At 44.3% G+C, this 22,295-nt stretch overlaps 1 protein-coding gene across 1 annotated transcript in view; it reads right to left on the bottom strand.

Moving 5' to 3' along the window:
- The window catches only part of IFT43 (intraflagellar transport 43), a 45,174-nt gene extending 23,052 nt beyond the window's left edge, over window positions 1–22,122 (bottom strand). Inside the window, exons 1-2 of the mRNA XM_009886977.1 lie at window positions 21,969–22,122; window positions 6,638–6,705 (exon numbers count right to left, since the gene is read on the bottom strand). Of these exons, the coding sequence (XP_009885279.1) occupies window positions 6,638–6,705; window positions 21,969–22,049 (149 nt within the window). The 5' untranslated portion in view covers window positions 22,050–22,122. The remainder of the gene's footprint in view (window positions 1–6,637; window positions 6,706–21,968) is intronic.
- Between the last annotated feature and the right edge of the window lie 173 nt (window positions 22,123–22,295).

Raw genomic sequence — 22,295 nt, 5'->3', positions numbered from 1 at the left:
TGTGTGGGAAAACAGCGCTGCAGTTTCTAGAGGTATCCACCACGCATCTTTGGTCCCTGAGAACAGGGGCTCTTATCCCAAGTGATCACGTCTTCGGTCTCCAGTTACCACCAGGGCCAAGTCTCACACCAAACGGTTCCTGAGGTTACAGGAGCATTTCAGTTTCTGTTTAAAGCAAAAAGCACACTTCTGATCCTCATGGTTACACAGAAGAACCGACTGCTAACGAGACAGAACTAGAATGCAAAGAAAAAGTATCTAAGGATGGTTTGGGTGGGTTTTTTTTTTTCAAATCCTACAACAGAGAACAGATTCGTGACTCTGAAGTACCGAGCCTAAGATGTTTTACTTGTGATTGACCTCACTGAAAACATTTAAATGAAAAACACTGGTTTATTACTGAATGGCACCTTGTGCTGTCATCTGAGAGCAACAGCTTCTGAAAGAAGGTATTTTAAGAACTTGGATTAAGAATTTGAGAATAGTAGAGGGGTTATATGGGGAGGGGGACCAGGGGAGGAAGAAATAGGGCCAAGCAAGTAGATCAGGTCATCTTAGGTCTCTTTCCACAGGTAAACTGCATTAAGCTAGACTTCACAGCCAATTTAGAGGTGACCTACAAAGATCAGACAAGTTTTTAGCCTTGGCTGTGACAGATACAAAAGGGTTGCAAGTTGCATGTGTTCTTCAAGAAGGTTTAGCTTTTTTAAACTAGAAATATTTGGGACAGCAAGGATAGTATTCCCTAAATTTGCTTGTAAATTCCTTGGAGATGCAGAGAACTAAGGAAGGAAGATGGTTTGTCCTCAATCAAAAAAAATCAAAGAGACTTCAACCTGAGCACACTGTGCCACCTCAGCAGCTTACATGGACTGTTACCAAAAATGTCATACTCCTGTTCCGTATTTGTCATGCAGGCTTCATTTTCTAGGGGAGTGAGAGGCAACAATCCTACTAGTTCTTCCATTGCCAGTGTCTTTCAGGAAAAAGAAGGAAGTCAAAGAAAACTTCACTAACAGAGAAAAAATAAATGTAAATCTAGCTTAAAAAAACCAAAAGGGAAAAAGGGAAAAAAAAGGGGGGAAAAGGGAAAAATAGGGGCAAAAAGGGAAAAATAGGGGCAAAAAGGGAAAAAAAGGGGCAAAAAGGGAAAAAAAGGGGGAAAAAGGGAAAAAAAGGGGGAAAAAGGGAAAAAAAGGGGGGAAAAGGGAAAAAAAGGGGGAAGGGGAAAAAAAGCCCAACTCTTTTTCCAGGCTCCTCTGGACACTGCAAAGACACAGGAATGGGCAAAAGTCTTGCATTTTCCTTTTGCAGGAAACCCTTGCAAGTCACACTACGCCGGATTAAATGGAAAAAACTCCACCATCACAGTCATGGTACTGAGGGATTCTCAGGTGACTCTTCTGTCTTTTAGGGACTTTCCTTTTTCTGCCAGTTATCTTTACTGAGTCTAAACAGAAACACCAAGGAGAGATCACCCCAGCAATGACATGGAGGGACAAGAGGACAAGAGCCTGTTAGCATTCCCGGAACATTCAGCCTAGTAAAAAAAAAAAAAAAAAAAAAGAGGTGCGGAGGGAGGAGGGAGAGAAAGGAAAAAAAACCCACCCTGGGCCTGCACATTGCAGCTTACCGCCATCTTGATGTCCTTGATGCGTGCCGATGGCATGGAGGCGGCTGGCACCAGATCAGCCCAAGAGAAGGAATGAGAGGCCAATGGAGATTTATGTGAGGAGAGTGAGATGGACAAGGTAAAATTGTCAGGAGGAGTTGTTAGAAAGTAAAATATATTGTGACAATTCCACTCCTGCCGTTCATCAATAAACTGACAGATCATTTAGTGTCAATTAGGAGTGATAGATGGACAAGTCCCCATGATCCTGGGCCAAAATTAATGGCTGGGAGGGAGAGGGTGATTGAAAATGACGGCTGACATTGAGAGGAAAGTCCTGAAGGTCCCCAAGGGGCCATTACTTGCCTCATTCCCTTGCAGATCAATGCAGGGACAAACCCAAAAACAGACACTTCAAGACAAAACTTAATCAGACTTCCTTTTCTTTCTTCTCCTTCTAAGTTGTGCCCCCTCACTTGGCAGCCTTGATCCTTTATGCCTATACTCTTCACATCATTGAGGACACCCACAGATGGCTGCAAGATGCAGGGTGAGGCTGCCGTCTTCCCCACCACCAGGAGCCTGGCTCCGCTCCTAACATGGCAGGGCCACAGAGAAGCCCAGCCTGGGATTTACCTCAACATTGCTGGACTGGGAGTAGAGGGCAGAAGCAATGACACAAGCTTTCCCCTACCGTGTCAGATAGAGAAGCTCATGAGCACTTTACTACTCCCACTTGCAAGACAGGGATGGCTAGAGGTTCTATAAACCAGGCACTCTCAGGGGTCATTTCATACGGATACAACACAGGATAGTTTAAGCCTATATTTCTGAAACAGGAGGTTTTTAACTTTACTTACCTCTAGAGACCTTGAATCATAAAATCCCTTAATCTCTTAAACAACCTTCCTCCAGCTCCAGGGTGCAATCTCACCATTGCCCACCCTCCAGAGCCCTAAATGATATCTACACAAAGGCTGGGTTACCCTTCTCTAAAGGTCACCCTGACCACATCCCCTTCCTTCCTACAGGCCCTTAATATTCCCCTTCTTCTTAACTGCATTCCTGAACACTGTGCCACCACTTCTGTTCCAAAATACTTCAGCATGGTCAAACCGTGATTATTCCAAGTCTGTATGACCTATCAGTCAGAAAGGAGAAATTATGGTTGTAGCTGGAGCACCTGTTGCTAAACTGCCACGATCCCTGTAGAAGAAATAAGATACATATGCAGGCACTAGAAGGGGCTTCTTAATGAAAGCAGCACTTGGCGTTTGCTTGCAGGGCCACCTGAAATGAGCTGTGTTTATTCCACAACAATCCTAGCTGCTGCCTGCAGAACCGTATGAATTTTAAGGGGCTGACTGCAAGACCAAAGGGATCAAAGACCCAAGCAAACTGGAAGTGTCCCGAGAAGCAAAGAAATAAAAATATGAATAGGGAGAAAAACGGAACAAATTCTATAAGGAAAGTCAGATAGATGAGATCAGCAGACGCTGGAATTAAATGGATCCCAGCAGCACCTCTCCTTTGTCAAATCCTCACCAGCATGCAAAACTGAGTTCCCTTTTCTTTTTCCCATTGGCAGGCATTTTGTGTTTCTTCCTTCTGATGCATGAGATAACCTGACAATAAACCTCTGCTTTGCTTGTCACAAGTGTCAACACTGATGTCATTAAGGACATCAGCGCAGTGTTCAGAATGGCACTTGGGCTCCATCCAGTGGTTGGAAAGCTTCTTCTGTAGCAAAACTAGCTGTAATTACTATTATTTATGTATTCTCAGCAGGGTACTAGGCCCCAAGTGGCTGCCTAGGCTCTTGGCTGGTCCCCTTTCCTTTAATAGTGGGGCTAGAATATTGCTTGGGCAGCAAAGAGACTGCCTCTTCTCATAGAGAGTGATTCTTCCCTCTGAGTACAAATTAAAATAAACGCAGCAGATTCAGGTGCTGAGGGCCCCATCGGTAAGGAAAAAAGATTCTTCCATCACTACTTTGCACCATTTATTTGCTGATTGCAGAGGACGAGCCTGAGAGTTTGCTCACCTGCACTTAACTGCAGTTTTCATCACTATCCAGATGTACAAAATAGGACTCCTACCAATGACAGCTATTCTACAGAGGTACTAGGGGCCCAAAGTAATCTTTCCATGCTTGACTTTTGAAAACTTATCAGTAAAAAGATAGGATTTTGGTAGTTCTCAAGAATTTAAATATCTGACACTTGTAAATACTATGGGAAGTCATGATAAAATACTTCATCTTACTTGCACACCACTTGTGAGAATTAATTTCAAAACTCATTACAGGTTGGAAAAATGTAAGGGCCCTCCTCCTCTTCCTCTCTTGCAATGGTCTGAGACAGCAGTAGTCTGATGGAAAGAATCAGCAAGATGGTGATAATATTGGTAAGTTTACCTAGGTATGACAAGAGCTGGGCAGGTAAGGGACTAAGAGGAAGCAGCAAAGGTAGAAAAACAGAAAAACAGGGTGCAAATTAAATTCTACTCCAACGTGTGCCAAATGGAAACACAAAGAACAATTTCAAGTGATCATTTCACATTTATAAGATTCTGAACTAGAAATTCAGCAGAAAAGATTTTAAGTACCCCTGTAGGAAAAGCAACAAGGGGCAACTGCAACTGGCTGAATCTGTCAGAAACAGAACTAAAAGCTTAGACCTCAAACGGGGAGAGAATAACACATAAACAGCTAAAGATCATTTCTCAAGTGGCTGCAGTATCCCATCTGACCCACAATATATTTATACAACACAGAGAATCTAATTGTAGCCACTCTGCTCATCCTTCCTTTCTAAGAAAAAAAAAATCACATTTTAACACTGTCAGTTCTGAAAACCAAATTATTTAAAGCAGTACAATTCCCAAGTGCAGGCTCAGTTACACTGGCATAAAAGTGCTAATACCTACATCAAATATATCAATAGAAGCATGTTATTCGAACTACATCTACATGAGTGAAATTGGAGCAAGTTAACTTGATGGGCTTCCAAACTGAGTCAAATTGGTTGAAAAGCTGCGGGGAGATAGAGCCTGAGAAAACAGAAACAACAAAGCTACAGTAACTTGGTATGACATCAGCCGATGACTCAGACTTTTCACATGAAGGCTTTACTCTGGGATATGTCACAAAGACAGCCTTACAGGCCAGCATCTCAGACTTTAAGGGAGAGCAAGAGAGGCATCAGCTTGGGGAGAATACACAGCTGAAGGGAAGAAAAGACACGGTAACTTGCACTCCTTGTACCTCATATGACTAAAGAAAGACAGAACAAACCTTCCCTTCATAAAATTTATTCAATAAAAGCTCTTAATACAAATGAAATGAACGCTGTCAAATATGACATATCGTATGCGTGACTGAGCAAGGGGCACATCTTCATTTCCTGTCCCACTATGCAGGGTCTCACAGGTAGAAAGGTCTGCAGCCCTCCATCTCCTGTTCTGCTTCTCCAGGGAAATTGCATCGAACCTCACAGAAGCGTTTACTCCAGACACCTGCTATATCTGTAAACCATGCAATTAGGATGCTGGAGAAGCACCACTGATAGCTACTTCTCCAAATCTATCAGATGAAGCTAACGTCAAACAATGGAAAACATCCTGAAGTAGCACATGACACAGTGCTGTCACATTAGGAACTTGTACACTGTCCTTCAGGGCACATTACGCACAGCCCTGAATAACTGTATTACCTCCAATCCAGTACTTCACCTAGCCAACAATTACAGAATTTATTTTTCCTAAACAATGCGATTCACCCTTGTTCTCTGCTACCACATTTCTATAAAGCTTCTGCTCAGTCCTACAAAGATTCAGGATCATTGGTGGCGTAGTCGCATTTTTTTTATAACCCTGATGTGGATGCATCTTTGCAATGGCAACTTCTAGCTGCTGCCAACCTATGAAAAATACTACCATTATCAGAGTCAAACCGGAGAGGAACAGAAGGAGCGCAGGCTGAGATCTTTATCCCTTTGCTTAACTCCAGTCTTCAGATTTTCAGCCAATTTATTCTTCAGAGACAAACAACGTGATAATTCCCAGAAAAGTACTGTTTTCCAGACAGGGTACCCCACAATATAGACAACCTTTCTCACCTCCCAAGAGGTACTGACTGTATAACAGGTTTCTGGATGTCCTCTCCCATTCTCAGTGTTCCAGGAAAGAAAATACGTAACTTTCCCATAAATCAGAGTACCTCCAAAGTATATGTTCAGATTATTATAGGCCTTAATGTATACAAGCAATCTCACACCACCCCATGACTGAGCCCTTCAGCTCTGTGAACAGGACATATAACACCAGCGTAACTTTACAGCTTGAAAAACAACGAATAGCTTGAAACCAAGTCATCTCCTCCTGAACTGTCTTACAGTTTTCATACCCATTCTATTACCATGTCCAGGTATTTCCTTTCCCTTAGGTGTCCTTCATAAACATCAGGCTTCTCAACCTACACTCTACAATTTGTATACTTTTTTTCCTGCCATCTCTTCTCACTGACCATCTCCATCCATCTCCATTATACCATAACCCCACACACACATAAACATTGACAAATTTCACCTTTACTGTCAAGGCTGATCACTAAATCCTGAACGGTTCATTGCATTCTTGTCAGTGGGGCACTGTCATGTGTCACTCTCCTGGAAAGGACACAACCAGTCAAATCCCCCCTCCCAGCTCCTGCATTTAACATGCTTATTACGTTCTTGACTCCTTCCAGTTACTGTACCAGGTAAGGAATACACTGCTTCTGGCAGACAGCGACATGTACGCATTTCTGAGACCCATCAGGCCAATTTATAAAGACCACTAGCCAGCAGAACCAAGCAAGAGCAATACTTCAAATGGTCTGAAGGAGCTACAATGGTATTGGATAGACAGGCCACCTACAAGATCCAGAAAAACTGTTCCAATGCCTGTGACAACTAAGCCCAACTAGTGACGTTCACTTAATCCATGCCTAAGCCACTCTTAGTAAGGAAAGAGGTGAGGACTCACTTGGTAGCTGCCACTGCAGGATCATCTGCCCAGCCTCCTTGCCGGCGTGGGGGTTTAGGTGGTGGACCCTTTAATAGAGAAGAGACATGTTACAGCCAGGTCCAGTCAAGGCAAAGTCAAACCAATTGAGACAACAGGTCCACACACACTAATGTAACGCTTTACCAAATAGCAGATGGAGAGATAGTGTTTAAAAAGCTATTTATTCATAAAACAAAAGGAAGACAAATATTGCAGGACAGGTTTTTAGGTGTCCCTGTAAGCAAAAGACATATGACTCTAATCAGTATCTTGGCAAGTTTCAGGTCTGTGTGCCTTTGATTTGTCCAGGACACACAGTACACTGGCAGACTGATCCACAGAGGATGCATTCTTGTGGCAAAATATGTTTCACCGGGAACTCGTTTGTTACTGCTGCCCACATTTCAGTGGGACCTACCACATGCTACATGTTTCCTAGGGTACAAGTCAACTTGTTTTAGACGTGTTGTTTTAGATGAAGAATTGTTCCTAAAAAGTGTCTGCTTTTGTCCACTGCCTAGAATAAGAAGTTAGATGCCAAGTTCAGATACAGGCAGCTATACCAAACACCTCTAAAGTTAGGTGAGATGAACCCCACCACTGAAATGTTACAGGGGAAGTTCATCTGGAGCTTAAAGACACTCCCCGCTATTTTCTTGCATTGTCTTGTGTGGCACTGCTGAGCGGCAAGAGAGAACAGGAATTCAGCTTGGGAATTTTCAAATATACAATGGGAATTTTCAAAGAGCAGGGCCACAATTTCCTGCCTTGTGGGAGCTGCCCGCTGCCTCTGGCACTTTTGGGCTCAGTTCCCCCTGCCTGAAGCACCTGGTACAGCAGTGGCTTCAGTGTTTTGCATGACAGGCAGTGGTGAAAGGAGAGGGGCAAAGTGAACCCAGTGCATAAACATGTTTATATAGCTCCCAGTTGATGGTGACCAGTGAGGAAGATGGGTGATGGGGACCTGTGAAGGGGCCATTATGAGAAAAGGTGATTGGGTAAAAGATGTCCCAAATTGGGGAAAAATTATAACTGCAAATGAGTCTAAGCTGGAGCAATGGTGGGGGAGGCAGGTGGCTCCCACAGCTTTTGTTAAGAAAGGGAATGGGCTGTGTGACTCCTGAGGATTTTTGACTTGACAGAGGGGACCCTGCATGTGTGGTGGGGTCAACCCTGAGCAAAAGCCAAATTACCTCTTGCCACAGATGAGGAAGGGGCCGAGCTAACCCCTGATGGTAGGGGTCTCCCATGTTTATTTCTTGAGGCAGAAGCATTGTTTGTGAGTGTGGGAAATGAAGAGACCCTGCCAGGGGCAGCCACTGCCTGCTGCAGGGAGGGGGCACGACCCTGCATAGCTCCCCGATAGGAGCAAAAATAGTCATCCTCCAAAAATAAACAGGGAGCAGGACTGAGGCAGGAGCTGCAGTCCCAAAATATCAGCTTTCTTCGGCAAAGGGAGCACAGGAGGGCAGAGGGACAGGCAGGGAGCGTGAAACGCAGGAAACAGCCTCCTTATATGGGCTCATCCGCAGGGGACAGAGCTCAGTCGACTGGAATGACCATGTCACAGAATGTGAAGCCTTCAGGGGCCCAAGTGAATGGAGTTTTCTGATCTTTAAACGATTTCCCCAGATTCTTAAGATGCCAAACCAGAGAAGAGGCTACAGTGCCAAAAAAGGAGCATTTTGAATTCAGTTGATCTGGACACACCCAGAGCCCAGGAAAAAGGGGAAAAACACACCACATATGGGCGTGCATGCCCACATAAACAACCCTATTCCCATTACACACACACCTACCCCAAAACACACTCCCTCCCACACAGATCCTTCCCATGCAAACAACCCTCTTCCCCTCGCACCATCTCCCAGATAGCCAGCAGGCCATGTTCCCAACACACAACTCCTCACAAAGGTGGAAGATAGATACACAAATGTCACCAAAGAACCAGGGCCATAAGGCTGAGGGAGAATGCAGCATCTCCAGGGCATTCCAACACACCTGCAATTTAATTCCCTCATCGTCAAAACTAGCCTTCAGATCCAAGATATCTCAAGTTAGGCACTCTAGATCAGAGGGCAATGACTGCCCCAGTCTTTGCACAGGGCATGACTCCACGGCATCTAGGGGTTTGATTCCAATGTCTTGCCAATGTTACTACATCTTCCCATTGATCATACACACCAGGAAACCCTGGATGTCTGTCAAACCCTGACAACCACCTCACATATACCTACAGGTCCTTTTATTCCTCTTGCAATAAATCAGGTAATTCTTTTTGAACTACCCACAGGAGCACTAGCAACAGGAAAGGTAATGTTAACTGTCAGCTGAGAATAAATAGCTTTTCTTTGTTAGTTGCCTGGAAAGTGCAGTAATAAGGTCACATGCCACATGCACTTTTGTCAAGTAAATAAACTTACCTTCATATACTTTCACATTTCCAAAAACCTCAGCATAATTTACAATTGAGAATGCAATGTCGGGCATTGCCACAATATGGTGACAGGTAGGGCCACCACAGCTGCAAGCAAGAGCTTGCAAGGCAGAAAGTGGGAAAAACATCAACCCCAGAGGGAGCAGAGCAGAAACAGAGGACATTGTTCTTCTGTAATGGAGCAAATGTGCTCCTGAACACACCTTTTTGGTGAAAGAGACTGAGGTCTTTAAATGATCAGAACTTATTGGTATCTATCTATTATACTTCGGCAACATTTTTATGTATGTTCCCCAATGCAAAGCTAAGCTATACACCCAAACGGTTTGGTGTCCAAAACACTGAGATTCCACCAGCTCCTGACAACAGTGTTCTCTCTCTCAGCTCTTGCTGCTCAGTCTCTTTTCCACTTAAGTTTTATCTGTTATTTATCTCCAGAAGATTTCCTCTACCTTAGTTTGTGCAGATTGTACACCTTTTCAAGCAACATTGCCATGGTCTGGGCCTTTTATGTTGTTCTTTCTCAGAAATTTAGTTCACCGTTTTTATGATGGCACTTCTCCAGTATTTCTCAGACCACCTTCCTTACCAACACTTTCATACTACCACATAATCGGTATTTTATCACTCCCTTTGAAAAATGACTGGCCTGAATTCCATCTCTCTTGCCTTAAAGTAGAAACTCTACCTTCTTCTTTATCTGTAGTCAGACTCTTTCTTATCAGACAGATGTAGAATTCTAATTTGGCTTCCCCATTAAGGCAGAAATTTCCAGGCCACTTGTCAGATCATGTCTGCATTTTCAAAGGTGCTCGTTGGATGTTGCTTCCCTCACGGAAGCAACTATCTTGTGTGTCTCTGGATCCTGAGGGTCCAGCAAAGTTTCTTTTAGGACCTACCACAACACAGGCAGATTACAGACATGTTGGGTCCCTCAGATTCTCAGGCAGGTCTGGAAATATGGATTAATTTACCTTCATCAACATGACAACTCCTTTGAAACGGCGAACACACTGTGCAGGGAAGCAGGGACTCAAATGACATTGACAGCATGCAACAGAGGGCACACAATTTTTCTACCATGTAACACATCTCATAAAACATGTGGGATCTATGTTGCGCCCAATTTACAAACACTGTGAGATTTTATACAGTATGTAAGCACCTTGTTTTTATCCATTATTGACCATGAAGTAGAAGTATGGTCAGCCTCGAGTTTCATCTTCACCAGTAAGTTGCCTGGGGCTCCCCTGACTGAGAAAAAGCAAATCTCCACAAACAGGCCTGATGAATTAGTTTTGACTGCTGCCAATTAAGGAGCTATAAGTCAAATAGCCCCACTGCTTCCAAGCAGCCACATAACACTTATAATCTATACAAATCTCAGAGCATATATGATATCAAAAAGGTCTCAGTTCCCAGATCTATGCAAGCCTTGGCTTTTTGCAAAGAACAGCCCATCTCTGCCAGCCCTCTTTATCGTGTCCACAGATTGCTCAAGTAGTGCATCTGATTTTAATGAATCCCCTCCAAGGACTTCAGGTCGTCTTAAATGCCTAGTAGAAAATACTGGATTTTCATTTCACCCACAAACTGTCCTTCTTCATGGTCACTGACCTTCCTTTACTAGGGAAGGTGCTATTGAGACAGAAAAAGTTCTTGAGCAGCTTTAACTGTTCTCTGTCATCTATCACAGCAGGTAAAGCTCATACTGTTAAACAGCCATCAAGAATTTCTTCCCTAAAACAGTGGTCAGCTACCCGGTCAGCTTACGCGTGCTAGGAAAGCTGTCATATTGTAGCATTTGGCACCTTAACCTGTCTCAAGAGTTACTGCTCTCCCCTGCACGAAAACAGTGAAGCAGCACATGATCTGATTCTCTGAGCAAGGGGTTACCAGGTAGAATCCTCTCACAACCCACAGTTACAGGGCAGTGCCCCTCCAGACCCCCCAGGCATAAACACCTCTCAAACGGTTCACTACTACCTTGTGCTACATACTGTCAGACACGTTCCCATCCATTTCCACCACTCCTACAGTTCTTTTGCTGCCGTTAGGTGGGTCCAGGAGCACTCACAACATGAACTAAATGTGTGGAAAATAAAAGGAAAAGCTTTGAATAAAATTGTTTTCAATGGGATTGTCCCTAATCCACATCAAGGTAGTCAAGCAGGGAGGATACTACTAGAAAGGCTGGGAAACATGGCTGACTAGAAATCTATTTCAGTAGATGTCATCAAAAGGCTAGTAGATAACCTCAGAAAGCTGAAAATAACTGCCCTGCTGGCCAGGCACTCGGGGTGCACGGGAGAGAGGCAGCGCAAGGCCTTGGGGAGCTCCAGGCCATGCAGTGCTGGGGCTCACACTGGGGAAGTTGGCCTAATTAGGGAACAAAAGTTCAGATGCATTTTTTAGATTCCTCCTGGAGAATCTGGCCAACTTCCAGCTGAGCGGTCCCCGGGAACTGGCTGGGAGTCCAGCATTTCTACAAGCAACCAGAAGACCACTGGAAAAAAAGAAGCAATGACTGTAAAAGAGGAAGCAGGTAAAAAAGCCAGTGCTTCCTTGGATGCTGGTTCCCTTTGGTAGAGGGTGTTTATTAGCACAATGCAAGAATGCAAACAGATGACCGAAACTCTGGGACATGGAGGGACAAACTCAGCTCAGCCCAGGACAAACAAGCAAACGGGCATTCACAATGTGCAACAGCTACAGGAAATTCTGTTTCAGAGAACCCTCGCAGGTTCTCAGAGGTGCCAGTTGTTTCAAGAGTTATCTACTGTCAGTCTACCCCACTCCCAATTGCACGCCTAAGAAGGCAAAACTCTGGAAACGTGACGTATAGAAAATGCAGCTAACCCCTGGTGAGGGCTCTTCTACAAGCTGAAGATCACAGGGGAGAACAGGATGCTAGAGAAAACCAACGCAGTCAGACCATAAGGTCTTTGGGAACAGGAAATTTTTATCCCAGGTACACACCAACACTCTCTAGATCTTACTGCAATGCAAGTTGTAGACACAAAATGGGCTATAAGGGACTCCATTACAATTATAGACAACTTCTTAGGTCATCAGCTCTCTGAAGTAGAGTGGTTGGACAGTGCCTAAACCACTGCGATTATTTTTACACAAATAAGATCCCCCAGTAAGCACGCAGCTGAGTACAGCCAGTGCTGGGCTCCTCAGTCACATGTTTCTAAGTTTCAGGGGGTGTGGGGAGGAGCACTTGGGGGGGCTGCTGGGCAGATCCAGACCAGACCAGACAATGGAATGAGAGTTTGGAGCTGGGTGCCAACCACTGTGCAAGGGTAAGAACTGGGTCAGGAAAATACCGCTCTGATTAAAGGCCCTGATCACATCAAGCCCCAGGCCATGTCTACACCACAGGTGCAGACACACCTGCAAGCAGGATCCATGTGAGTCAGTTGGAGTCTGGAAACGGTCTAGCTTCAGGTAGTTCTGGTAACCGAGCTGGTAGCTCCCCAGGCAGAGTGCAGGTTGCTTCTCACCAGGGGATCTCTGCATCATTCTGCACTATATTTTAGGATGCAAGTACACTCACTCAAACAACCCCACCAAAAATGTAAGTCCACAATTGGCTTCACATTTCAGGTACTTACATTTTTTTTGATAGTTGTTCTTCCAACAAGCATTCATTGAAAACAATTGTTCCTGACATGTTGTCTTAACCTAAAAAGCAACAGCCCATTTTTCCACCCAACTTGTTTTAAAAGCGCTGGGAACTACAACTACAGAAGGACTTGTTGCCCCTTCTTGAGAGGTCAGATCCTCAAATCCTCTTTCCAATTGATGCCTTAAAGCATGTCATCACTGAAACTTTGAGTGGTATAGCGCCACAGAGGTCAGCATCCACCTAGCTAAGAGTGAGAAATCAGGTGCTTTCCTCACTTTAGTCCATGAAGGACCTTGAGACTACCTATGGCATGTCTACCAAAGCACAACTAGAGAACAAGGTCCCAGCTGGACTCATTAGGACTGGAACAGATATCTTCCCACTCAGATATTGTTGCTTTCAGTTAGAAAGCCTTTCCCTGCAGCCCAAAAGTTCTTTCAGTTCCATTTGCAAAGCAGAGTGACTTCAGGAGAAAGGACTGAGAGCGTTCTCAGATCCAGAACAGCTCATAGCTTTGTCATTCTATATAATATTCTCTAGGGAGGTGGGAAACATTACATGATACATCTTTCAGGAGGAGAAAAAGGACAATAAAATCAGTATCTTCCAGCTTGGAAAGGAGATGGTGGGTTTAATCTTTAAGTTGATGTATAAAGCCAGAGGCTTCAATGTCAAAATTAACATCTGCATCCCTGCAGGTCCCCGAAGGCAAGGAAAAGCCCTGCTCCACTGCTGAAGGCTACCAAACGCAGGATGGGGATCAGGATCACTCACTGCTAGTGCACATGCACTCCCAGACATCTCAGAACAGGGCCAGAACCCCATGGAAGGACAGGCTTTCAGACACACTGCAGTCCCTAGACACTCTTTACCACCTTAATAGATCCACAGGCCAATCCAATCCAGGCCCTGACAATCTCAGTCTGCATACTACGCAGGTTTCTAATACAGGCTGTGGATTTTGCTATGAGGATAAGGCATCTAAATCCCCCTGTGGACCTGCATTTAGGGAATCCCCACAGTTCTTCTGCATAAAGCTCGAGCCCTTCTTTCAGACAGGGACTAAAGCAAACTAGAGGAGGGACTTCTCCAAGGCCTGAAAGCAAATCCGTGGCAAAGCCAGGAAGAGAACCCAGCAAAATCCTGGCTCATGGCCATATTCATACTCCTCCTGCCTATTCTGCCTCTGCAAATTAACTGAGATATTAGGATACACCCTTTATTATACCATTGATGAGCCTTACAGCCTTTGGCTAAATGTCCCAGGCAGCCTTGGAAGGTGCAGCCAAATGAGTGATTCAACTGGCAAAAATTCAGATCGAAAACGAGTGGTTTGCCAGGGGATACAAAACAAGTCTCAGAGCAGGCATGTGGCTGGAGGGCAGGACTTCAGCAGGTATGTTCACATCCACAGCCCAGATGGGACTGTTTGCTACTATTCAGGCAGCCACAAAGTATCTTCAGCGCAGCAAGAGGAAAGGGACCAAATCCAGCAAGAGTTCAGATTGTAACACTCAGCACAGCCCAAAGGGAGTTCAGAGAAGGGTTACATGAGCCATCAGGGGGACGAAGGGGCCAACTTCGGACAAATGATTCAAGAAGCCAAGTATGTCAGCTTGGCCAGGCAATGACTAAGGGAGGGATATACTGCAACAAGTTTTGGATCACACTTTATAATATAAAGTTCCACTAATAATTGGTTTGGAAGAGACTTATGATACAATTAACAGAAGTTTGTAAGCATATAGTGTTATAAGTTAGAAGCATCTTACTGATCAGTTAGATTTCTCAACACACAGTTAACCATTTTGTTACCCTTCACAGGCATTCACAAACAGAAAAATATTATAAAGTGTGACTGTGATGCTTAAGAGCACAAGCCTGAATAAAGGGTGCAGGATCACTTTATGCTAAGGAAAATCTCCTTGCCAGGCACCATTGCATAACACCCCTGAAGCAGCAATTGCTCATGTGGAAGAGTCACATCAGTTTAGTTACTTTAATGAAATTTAGCAGCCAGGAGCAAGAAGGCGCCTGTGGCATGTGACCAGTCACCACTCAGTACAGCAGACCTTGGGAATCAATGATTTAGGGCACTGTATGGAGGTGGAATTAGTTCCAGTGAAATGACTGTAAGGACTGGCTCCAGTGTGGGTGAGTGGAAGTTTAGATCAATTATCAGGAAAAATTTCTATTGGGTAACCAGTCCCCAAAACTATACCCATCAGTGGGAGGTATTTTTGCCAGATAAATGGAAAAGTGCTCTGGGCACAGTCCTGAACCATCCATCACTGACGAGTAAACCCAGTGGATCATTCCTACAATATCGTCTCTACCACTACCAAGAGAAAACTGAGCTAATCTGAATAGTCTTGACTCCTTGGGATGAGCGTACCCTTCTGAGGCCAGAATTAATGAGATGGGTGCTACGGGTTTGTTTTCTGGGCTTTAAATTTCACAAATGAATCTACTATGCTACCAGTACAGGGCTGGTGCTTCAGCAGAAGGAATTAAGAGTACAGGAGAGAATGCTTTAATTGTCTAACTTATACAGAGAGCAACTCTACCCAGGAAAAACTGGGCAACACCAGTTCCATGGTTAGGAAGAACGCAAGACAATTAGCCTAAAAACTTTAACAGAAACAGGTACTAGTTCTCAGGTTGTTCTGAATAGCACCACCCTGGCTTCTAATGCCAAATGAATGCTGAGATGTATTTTAGCTTTGCCGCAAGACAAGAAAGGACACGTGTATTCCTTTTCTCTGTATAACAGGAGCCTGGTAAAAAGCACTATGCCATCCTATTAACCACAACCACAGATATTAGCATTTCAGTGCTGGTGCAATAAAAAGTAAAGACTCATAGAAAATAGAAAGGCACACGTCCCTGTTACTAATGGCTGGCCCTCTCCTCTGGGACACCAGCAAGACTTCGTAATCCCTGAAGACAAGTTTTCATGTTATGAGAGCAAGCTAACCATACTGGACAGCAAAGCTAGGCTCAGTAAGGTTTTATACTCCATGAGCTAATTGCTGCCCTGACTTTTAAATGAAAATAGAGTATCTTTCCAATGGCCACATATACATCTGTGACCTTAGAACAAGATGCAGCAGCTGATAAGAGCAGCTGTTACAATGACAATAAAAAATGTGTCAGCAACAGGAACAGAAGATGCAGGAGAGGCACTGCATCTGAGGCAAACTCTGTCTTCATCTCAAATACAAGAGTCCCCTCTTAAGGTAGTCTCCAGACACATGAATAGGTTAGTCCGTCTAGTCCCCTTCAGAGGAGCCAGCATCTACCTAGAAAGCCTCTAGTCTTACATGGTCAACCTTTTCCTCAGGGTCTTCATCCTAGAAGGATCGGGAGGGAAAGAAAGAGAAAGAAGTTAAAAGGAAGAACTATGGAAGCCTGCACAAAATAGCTTGAACGCTGATATGAATGGCTGTTCCACAGCACATCCTTTGCAACCTTATTCATTTGAACACAGAACAAAGTCGATCCTGCCATTGTGAGATTTTATATCTGGTCATTTAGGCATATACCAACTGTGATGCTATGAAGCATGCCTGTTTCACTGCAGAGGCAGGAAACCGTTAGCAAGCAGACCCTTGAAAGGCATACTAAAGAAAAAAAACCTATAATGACAGCAAGAGAAGACTTAGTTCCTTCTCTCTACAGCATGAGAAAACCCAAATTATTCAGGTGTGTAGGACACTGGATAGGCTCTGCAATCACGCCAGAGACCTGAACTGATACTGGACTACTCATACTGGGGGTTATACACCATGGCAGGCTGCAACCCTTTTTTCAGCAGCTACTGTTTCTCAAGCCAAGGTCAGATTCTCCACTGGGAGCAGGAGCTGTAGCAGTTAGCATAAGATAGGCATAGCTGACAACAGTGTTAGCTTTAGCAGATGAACTTTAGCTAACCCTATGGTATAAAGGAATACCTTAGTTATGGGGTAGATGAGTAACTCAAGGAAAACAGCCTGTTAATCACTGTGAAAGTTGCAAACTGGTTGAAAACCTTTCTGATGAGCAGGCTGCCAGCACCAGGAGTGGTGACAACCAGTTGTTAGGCACCAAATGCAAGAACGAGGCAATTAAAGATCCGGTAATCTCTATGCAATCCTAGAAGTGACAGTGTTCAGAATCACTCTAGAGAATCTAGAGCACTCCACGATCCTGCACCAGGAGAACACACAGGATGGCTGGAACCACTACACTAATCCACCTGACTTCTTCTGGACTACATCATCTCTCCTGTGGAACACAGAACATGTGATTAATAAATTTCATATATCTCTGATTAAAGTGGTTTGGCATCTGAGTCCACTTAGTCATCTGGTCTTACAGTCTTACCACAACAGGAGCAGAGATAGACAACATGCAGGTTAGGGCAGCTGGGGTACAGAAGTATCCGTATCTGTGAGCAGCAAAAATGAAACCAGATTCACCCAACTGGTAAAATCTGTTGGAAGTATCTGTCAGCCAGCAACCCGTTTGTTCCCACACCATAGAGCAGAAAGGCTTCTGTGGGGCCCAACATGACCTAAGCTTCTCTGGATGTACAGAGCCCAAGTGGTACAGGACTCACAGCAGCACAGAAGGAAATATAGCTGGACAACACATGTTGGAAAACCAATTACAAAACCACTTCTTTGAGCAATCTTCCACAAAGATTTCACCCTCAGCAATTTATTTGCAGTTGTTTATTCACTTGGTTTAGATAACTGAGTCCTATTTAAACGATGCCTGGATGTCAGCCTAAAGAATCACTGCCAGGAGTGTTTGTAAGCTGGGTGGTGGAAGTCCAAACAGCTGCTTTGCAAAAATTCATCTATGGGAACATCTTTCCAATATGCAGTGGAAGTGGCTCAAGCTTTTGTCTGTCTACACGAATCTACCCTGAATAAGGTATTTTTTACAGCACAGAAATGCTCATGTTCAATTATCACCCAAGGACCACAACTACATACACAAGCTTACAAATATCAGGTAGGACAACAAGACAAGAACATACTTTCAGAAGTGGAAGCACAGAGCCTTTCCCCAGGTTTTGGTGAAACGTGGGGAAGAGAACCAGTAAGGAACTTGGATGATTTTCAGGCAAACCCTGATATAAAATGAAAGTGATCCTGTCTTACCTGTGTGGAGATATTCTCAACACAGCCTGGAAAACCCTCATGCTTTAGGTTGACATACTGCCTATTAAAGCAGTCTCCACTCAAAGGATCTACAAAGTGCTGCCAGAGAGACACCAACAACATCATAATGAGACTGTAAGAGACAGAAACCAGGGAAGTCTTGAACAATGTCCCAAGGGAATCCCCTCGCTGTAGGATGAAGAGAAAACAGACTGTGGAAGCAGGATAACATTACAATATTTTTGCATACTGATTGCTTATGCAACAGCAAAGAGTTCGTTCTTGCTGAGACACAGAAAAGGAAAAAATTGCTGATCTATTTTAAAAAAAGGGCTTTTCCGCTCAGTTTTCCAAATCAATCTCCTCAAGAGCTCCAAACCTGGCCAAACAGCTTCTTTTGGTGGATGTCACCAAGCCAGCAGTCAGGCTGTTGGATGTAGCGATGTTAGAGCCAGGAAAAAGGTTTGACTTTTATTCTAGAGAAGTGTCCAGAAGTCTTGGTAGGATGGGACCGCAAAGATCTTCAACAGATCTCATTATATGATCTGCCCCTCCCATTATACAAATAACATGACCAGCTTGAGTTTGTCCCATTTTGTCAGAAACTTGACAGCATCAAGATGAGTAAAAAGTAACACATCAAGCCAGGGGATGGGAAAGGCCTCCCAATGGAAAAATGGATACATTACCCCTCTGAAAATGAATGTTTGAAATGCGGCGTTCTGGCATGCAGCAAGCAGATTTATCTCTAGGAATTCCCATTTACGGCATATTCCCCTGGGTGCCCAAGAAGTGCCTGCCGATTTGCCAAGGAGCTCTAAAGGCCAGGAACGAGCACAGCCGTTGCTGCAGGAGGATGCTGACTGCGCCAATTACAGCAAATAATCATGTTCCTTCTTGCTTCATGAAATAATACATAGCTGCTGTGTAGTTTGTTAGCACTTGCACTTCTGAAACGGCAGGGAAGGTCTGCATGTCAGATGGCAGACTGCGAGCTTTGCGACCCTAGTGAGCCCCTTGAGAAGACAGTTCTAAATTTGAAGGTAATGCAGACACTTCCACACAGGAATGGGAATTATGAGAGACTGAGGCAGAGGAATTACAGATACACCACTGTAGTTAAGGAACTTATCGTGAGAGATACATACACACAACAGGCACTGAAAAGATACTAAGATATCATACTGTTTTCATACAGCTTGGGTAAGTAAATTAGGCTACAAGGCACAAGAGATTGCAGTTGTGCCCGAGGGAAGGAGGTTTTAACAACACATTTGTGAGAGAAGACACACAGTTGAGGAGATGTACCATTGTTTGAAGTCTCTTTTGGAAGACAGAGTCCAGGTCAAGAAGAGATCAGCAGTGATCTGATAAAAATCTATGCTCCAAGTCAGATGATTTGCCTATTGACTTCAAAACAAAGATCTTTTTAATTATGTTAGATGTGTTATTCACCCCTCGAAGTGAATTTCCTTGTAACAAGCCCAAATGTTGAAACATGGATAGACAGGTACTTTTTGCTTCCTTCAAGCAAGCTGCTCTGACATGAAAGCACTTCATGGACGGTTCTTAGTGTCATGAAAAGACCAAAACAATAGCACAAATGATATGTTCAAACCAGAAATTTGAGTTGGGTGGAAACTGGGTGGATTGAAATGGAATTAAAAAAAAGTCAAGGCAAATCTTAAAACAGTTTTAAATCCCTGAGGAATTACTGAGGGCAGAATCACCATCCTGAATGAGAAACTGCACATGAAGGTGTGAACATAGCAAAGGTTTAAGACAAACCTCTTTGTCTTCAGAATCAGCAATAAACCTCCATTAATTACATGGGGCCTCCTCTACTACTGCCAGTTCCAGAAAAAAGTACTGTTGGGTTTTTTTATTTTTTTATTTTGCAAATAAATTGTTTCTTTTGGGAAAGTTCCTTGAAAAGGTTTCAAGATGACCAGATGGCTGAATGAGACATCCATTGTAACAGCTGACCCCACCACTTGGAGGCAAGCCAAGGCCAGGCTTCCAGAAAAGTAAAAGTGATTGCCAATCTAGGGTGAAGGGAAAAACAATATTAGTTCTATTAAATGCTCACTTTGGTATCAAATATGATCGTGTATGAGAACCCTCCAATTCTGGATCAAAGGAAAACACTGAAGATCATTTATAGTGGATTTTGTCTCTTCTCCAGTAGCTCCAAGGTTTTCAGTTAACAGCAACATTTAGCAACAAAGAACTGTCTGAGGGGAGACTATTGACACAAACGGTTCTTCCTGGTGGTTAAGATCCAGTAATAACATATTTGAATCTTGTAAGGCGTGGAAGGCCTCACCCTTCTGCTGCTGAAAAGCTCACTGCTTTCACACAGAAGACTGTAACTACTTCTCAGTCCTCTCCAGGGGTGCCCAAGGACTGGAGCCTTTACAATCTCTTCCCAGCTGTTATAGTGGCTATGATGCAAGACACACCAAGTACAACTGCAGTTAGTTACAGTCAGTCAGCCATACCCCTACATCACACCCTGGTCTCTTCCTAACCAGGGAATCAGTCCATGAACTAGGACAGCCAGTTCCAGTAAGAGAACAATCTGACAGTGAGCCACCCTAATCTGGAGGCTAACCAATGATTACACCCACTTAAATCACCAGCTGGTTTCTTTAAGACTTTCTTTACCTATGAGGCCCACGGTTACTTCAATTACTTAAATTATGCCTTCTCCAAACTCCCTCACGGAATCCCTCCTGAATTCCTACAGCATACCCGGCAAAGGGAGAACGCATAGGTGGGAGATGATTCTCCATTATGCCTATCAAGAGAAAAGAGCATACTTTCTCCAGCAAAAAAAAAGCCTGTTCTATGAGGTGTTATTGTAAGCTAAGCCATAACAGTGTATTTTCAACAGAACTGCAGGGACTCCAAGGAAATAACCCCCCACAAAACCATCTTGGCATAGATGGCTGGGACACAACTACTCAGTGTAACAGGAGAGTTTTGTCACGGCACAGAAAAGCAGAGAGTAGCCACTCCCAAGACAGAAAGTCCCAGGGCTCAGAGCACAGTAGCTTGAAGCACAGCTGTTGCCAGGGTGGCAAGCAGGGCAAAGCAGTTTCGCAATTTAAAGACGCTGAGGACACGGTATACTGGAGACCACTACTGGCATTGCAAAAAAGCTAAGTATCATCTCATTGAAACAAGTATCGCCATCAATAAGACGGAAGTCTGACGACCCTTTTGTCCATCTGAAGGTGTCAGGGAGAAAAATCTGTAAGGCATTTCTTGACAGGTGCTCCTTCCAGCAGGAGATGCCTGTGGAGAAGCCATGCTAACATCAGAGAACAAACTGCCCAGTAGAATTTGAGTATTCTGCAGTGGTAAGCAAGAAAGTGAATCAAAAGGGTCCAGAATTCATCTTTCTGGGTATTAGAGGATGTTGCCTGACTCTCCTGTGAAACAGGGGTTCCAGACATTCTTCTACATTTTGAAGGTGTACTGACAAAACAGACTGAACAAAAGTTTTTCTCCAAAGCCAAGTGGGAACTGAGTTTGCATGTTATTACCCTCAAGACAAAGTCTCAGATGCTGCAAAGCTGGCTCCTAGCATGACCTCTGTAGCCTGTGCATGGAGGAAAGGAAAAAGAGCGTCACTATACAAACTTGATACTGATCATCTCAGATACTGTACTCTGGCTCTAGCAAAAGCAAAGTGCAAAAGTAATGCATCTGCTTACCTGTACTTTGTCTTGCTACCACAGATGGCAGCAAAACTGGTCACAAAATTATGTGCCTGTTCATATTTTAATTCCCATGGAAGATAAGCATGTACAGGAGGGAGAGGCCCCAAGTTCTGTTGGATGCTACTCTCCATACCTCACATGTGAGAAACCACAGCCTCAGATACAACCCTGTGTGAAAACTACACATCATGCAGAAGGCAACACCAGTAAAGGGACAGCACACTCACAGAGGTCCCAACTCTAAGGACAAACTTTAAAGGACAGAGCGCACCATACGGGAAAGAATCTCAGAAGAAATGAAGAATCCTCCAGTGGGGACACCAGCAGGATTACAGACAGGTTCTCCTGACAGGACACCCACCTCTCCAAGGTAAGCAGGCGGGGAATTCTTCCTTCTGAGATTTTCGTCTGGAAAGAACTCCTGGCGGGCTCGACGGCCCATCTTTAATACCTGTAGTGCAGGGGGAAAGGCAAAGGAGCGGAGGGCACACGGTTACTGACAAAAGCCGCTTCAGAGCAGGGGAGGAAACACAAGCAACAGCCCTGCAGTGACGCTATATGCCCTGCAAGGAGACACCGTCCCCTACACAGTGCAAAACCATCACCAGCCGCAGGTGTTAACCCTGCGGCCGCCTCCCCGCCCGCGGCCGGTGCGTGGGCCGCGCTCCCCGATCCCCCCCGCCGGACG

Source organism: Charadrius vociferus, unplaced genomic scaffold, assembly GCF_000708025.1.
Source record: "Charadrius vociferus isolate BGI_N301 unplaced genomic scaffold, ASM70802v2 scaffold14, whole genome shotgun sequence".
Taxonomy (NCBI): domain Eukaryota; kingdom Metazoa; phylum Chordata; class Aves; order Charadriiformes; family Charadriidae; genus Charadrius; species Charadrius vociferus.
Note: the sequence above shows the minus strand (reverse complement) of the source record. Positions and strands in the feature narration are given on the sequence as shown.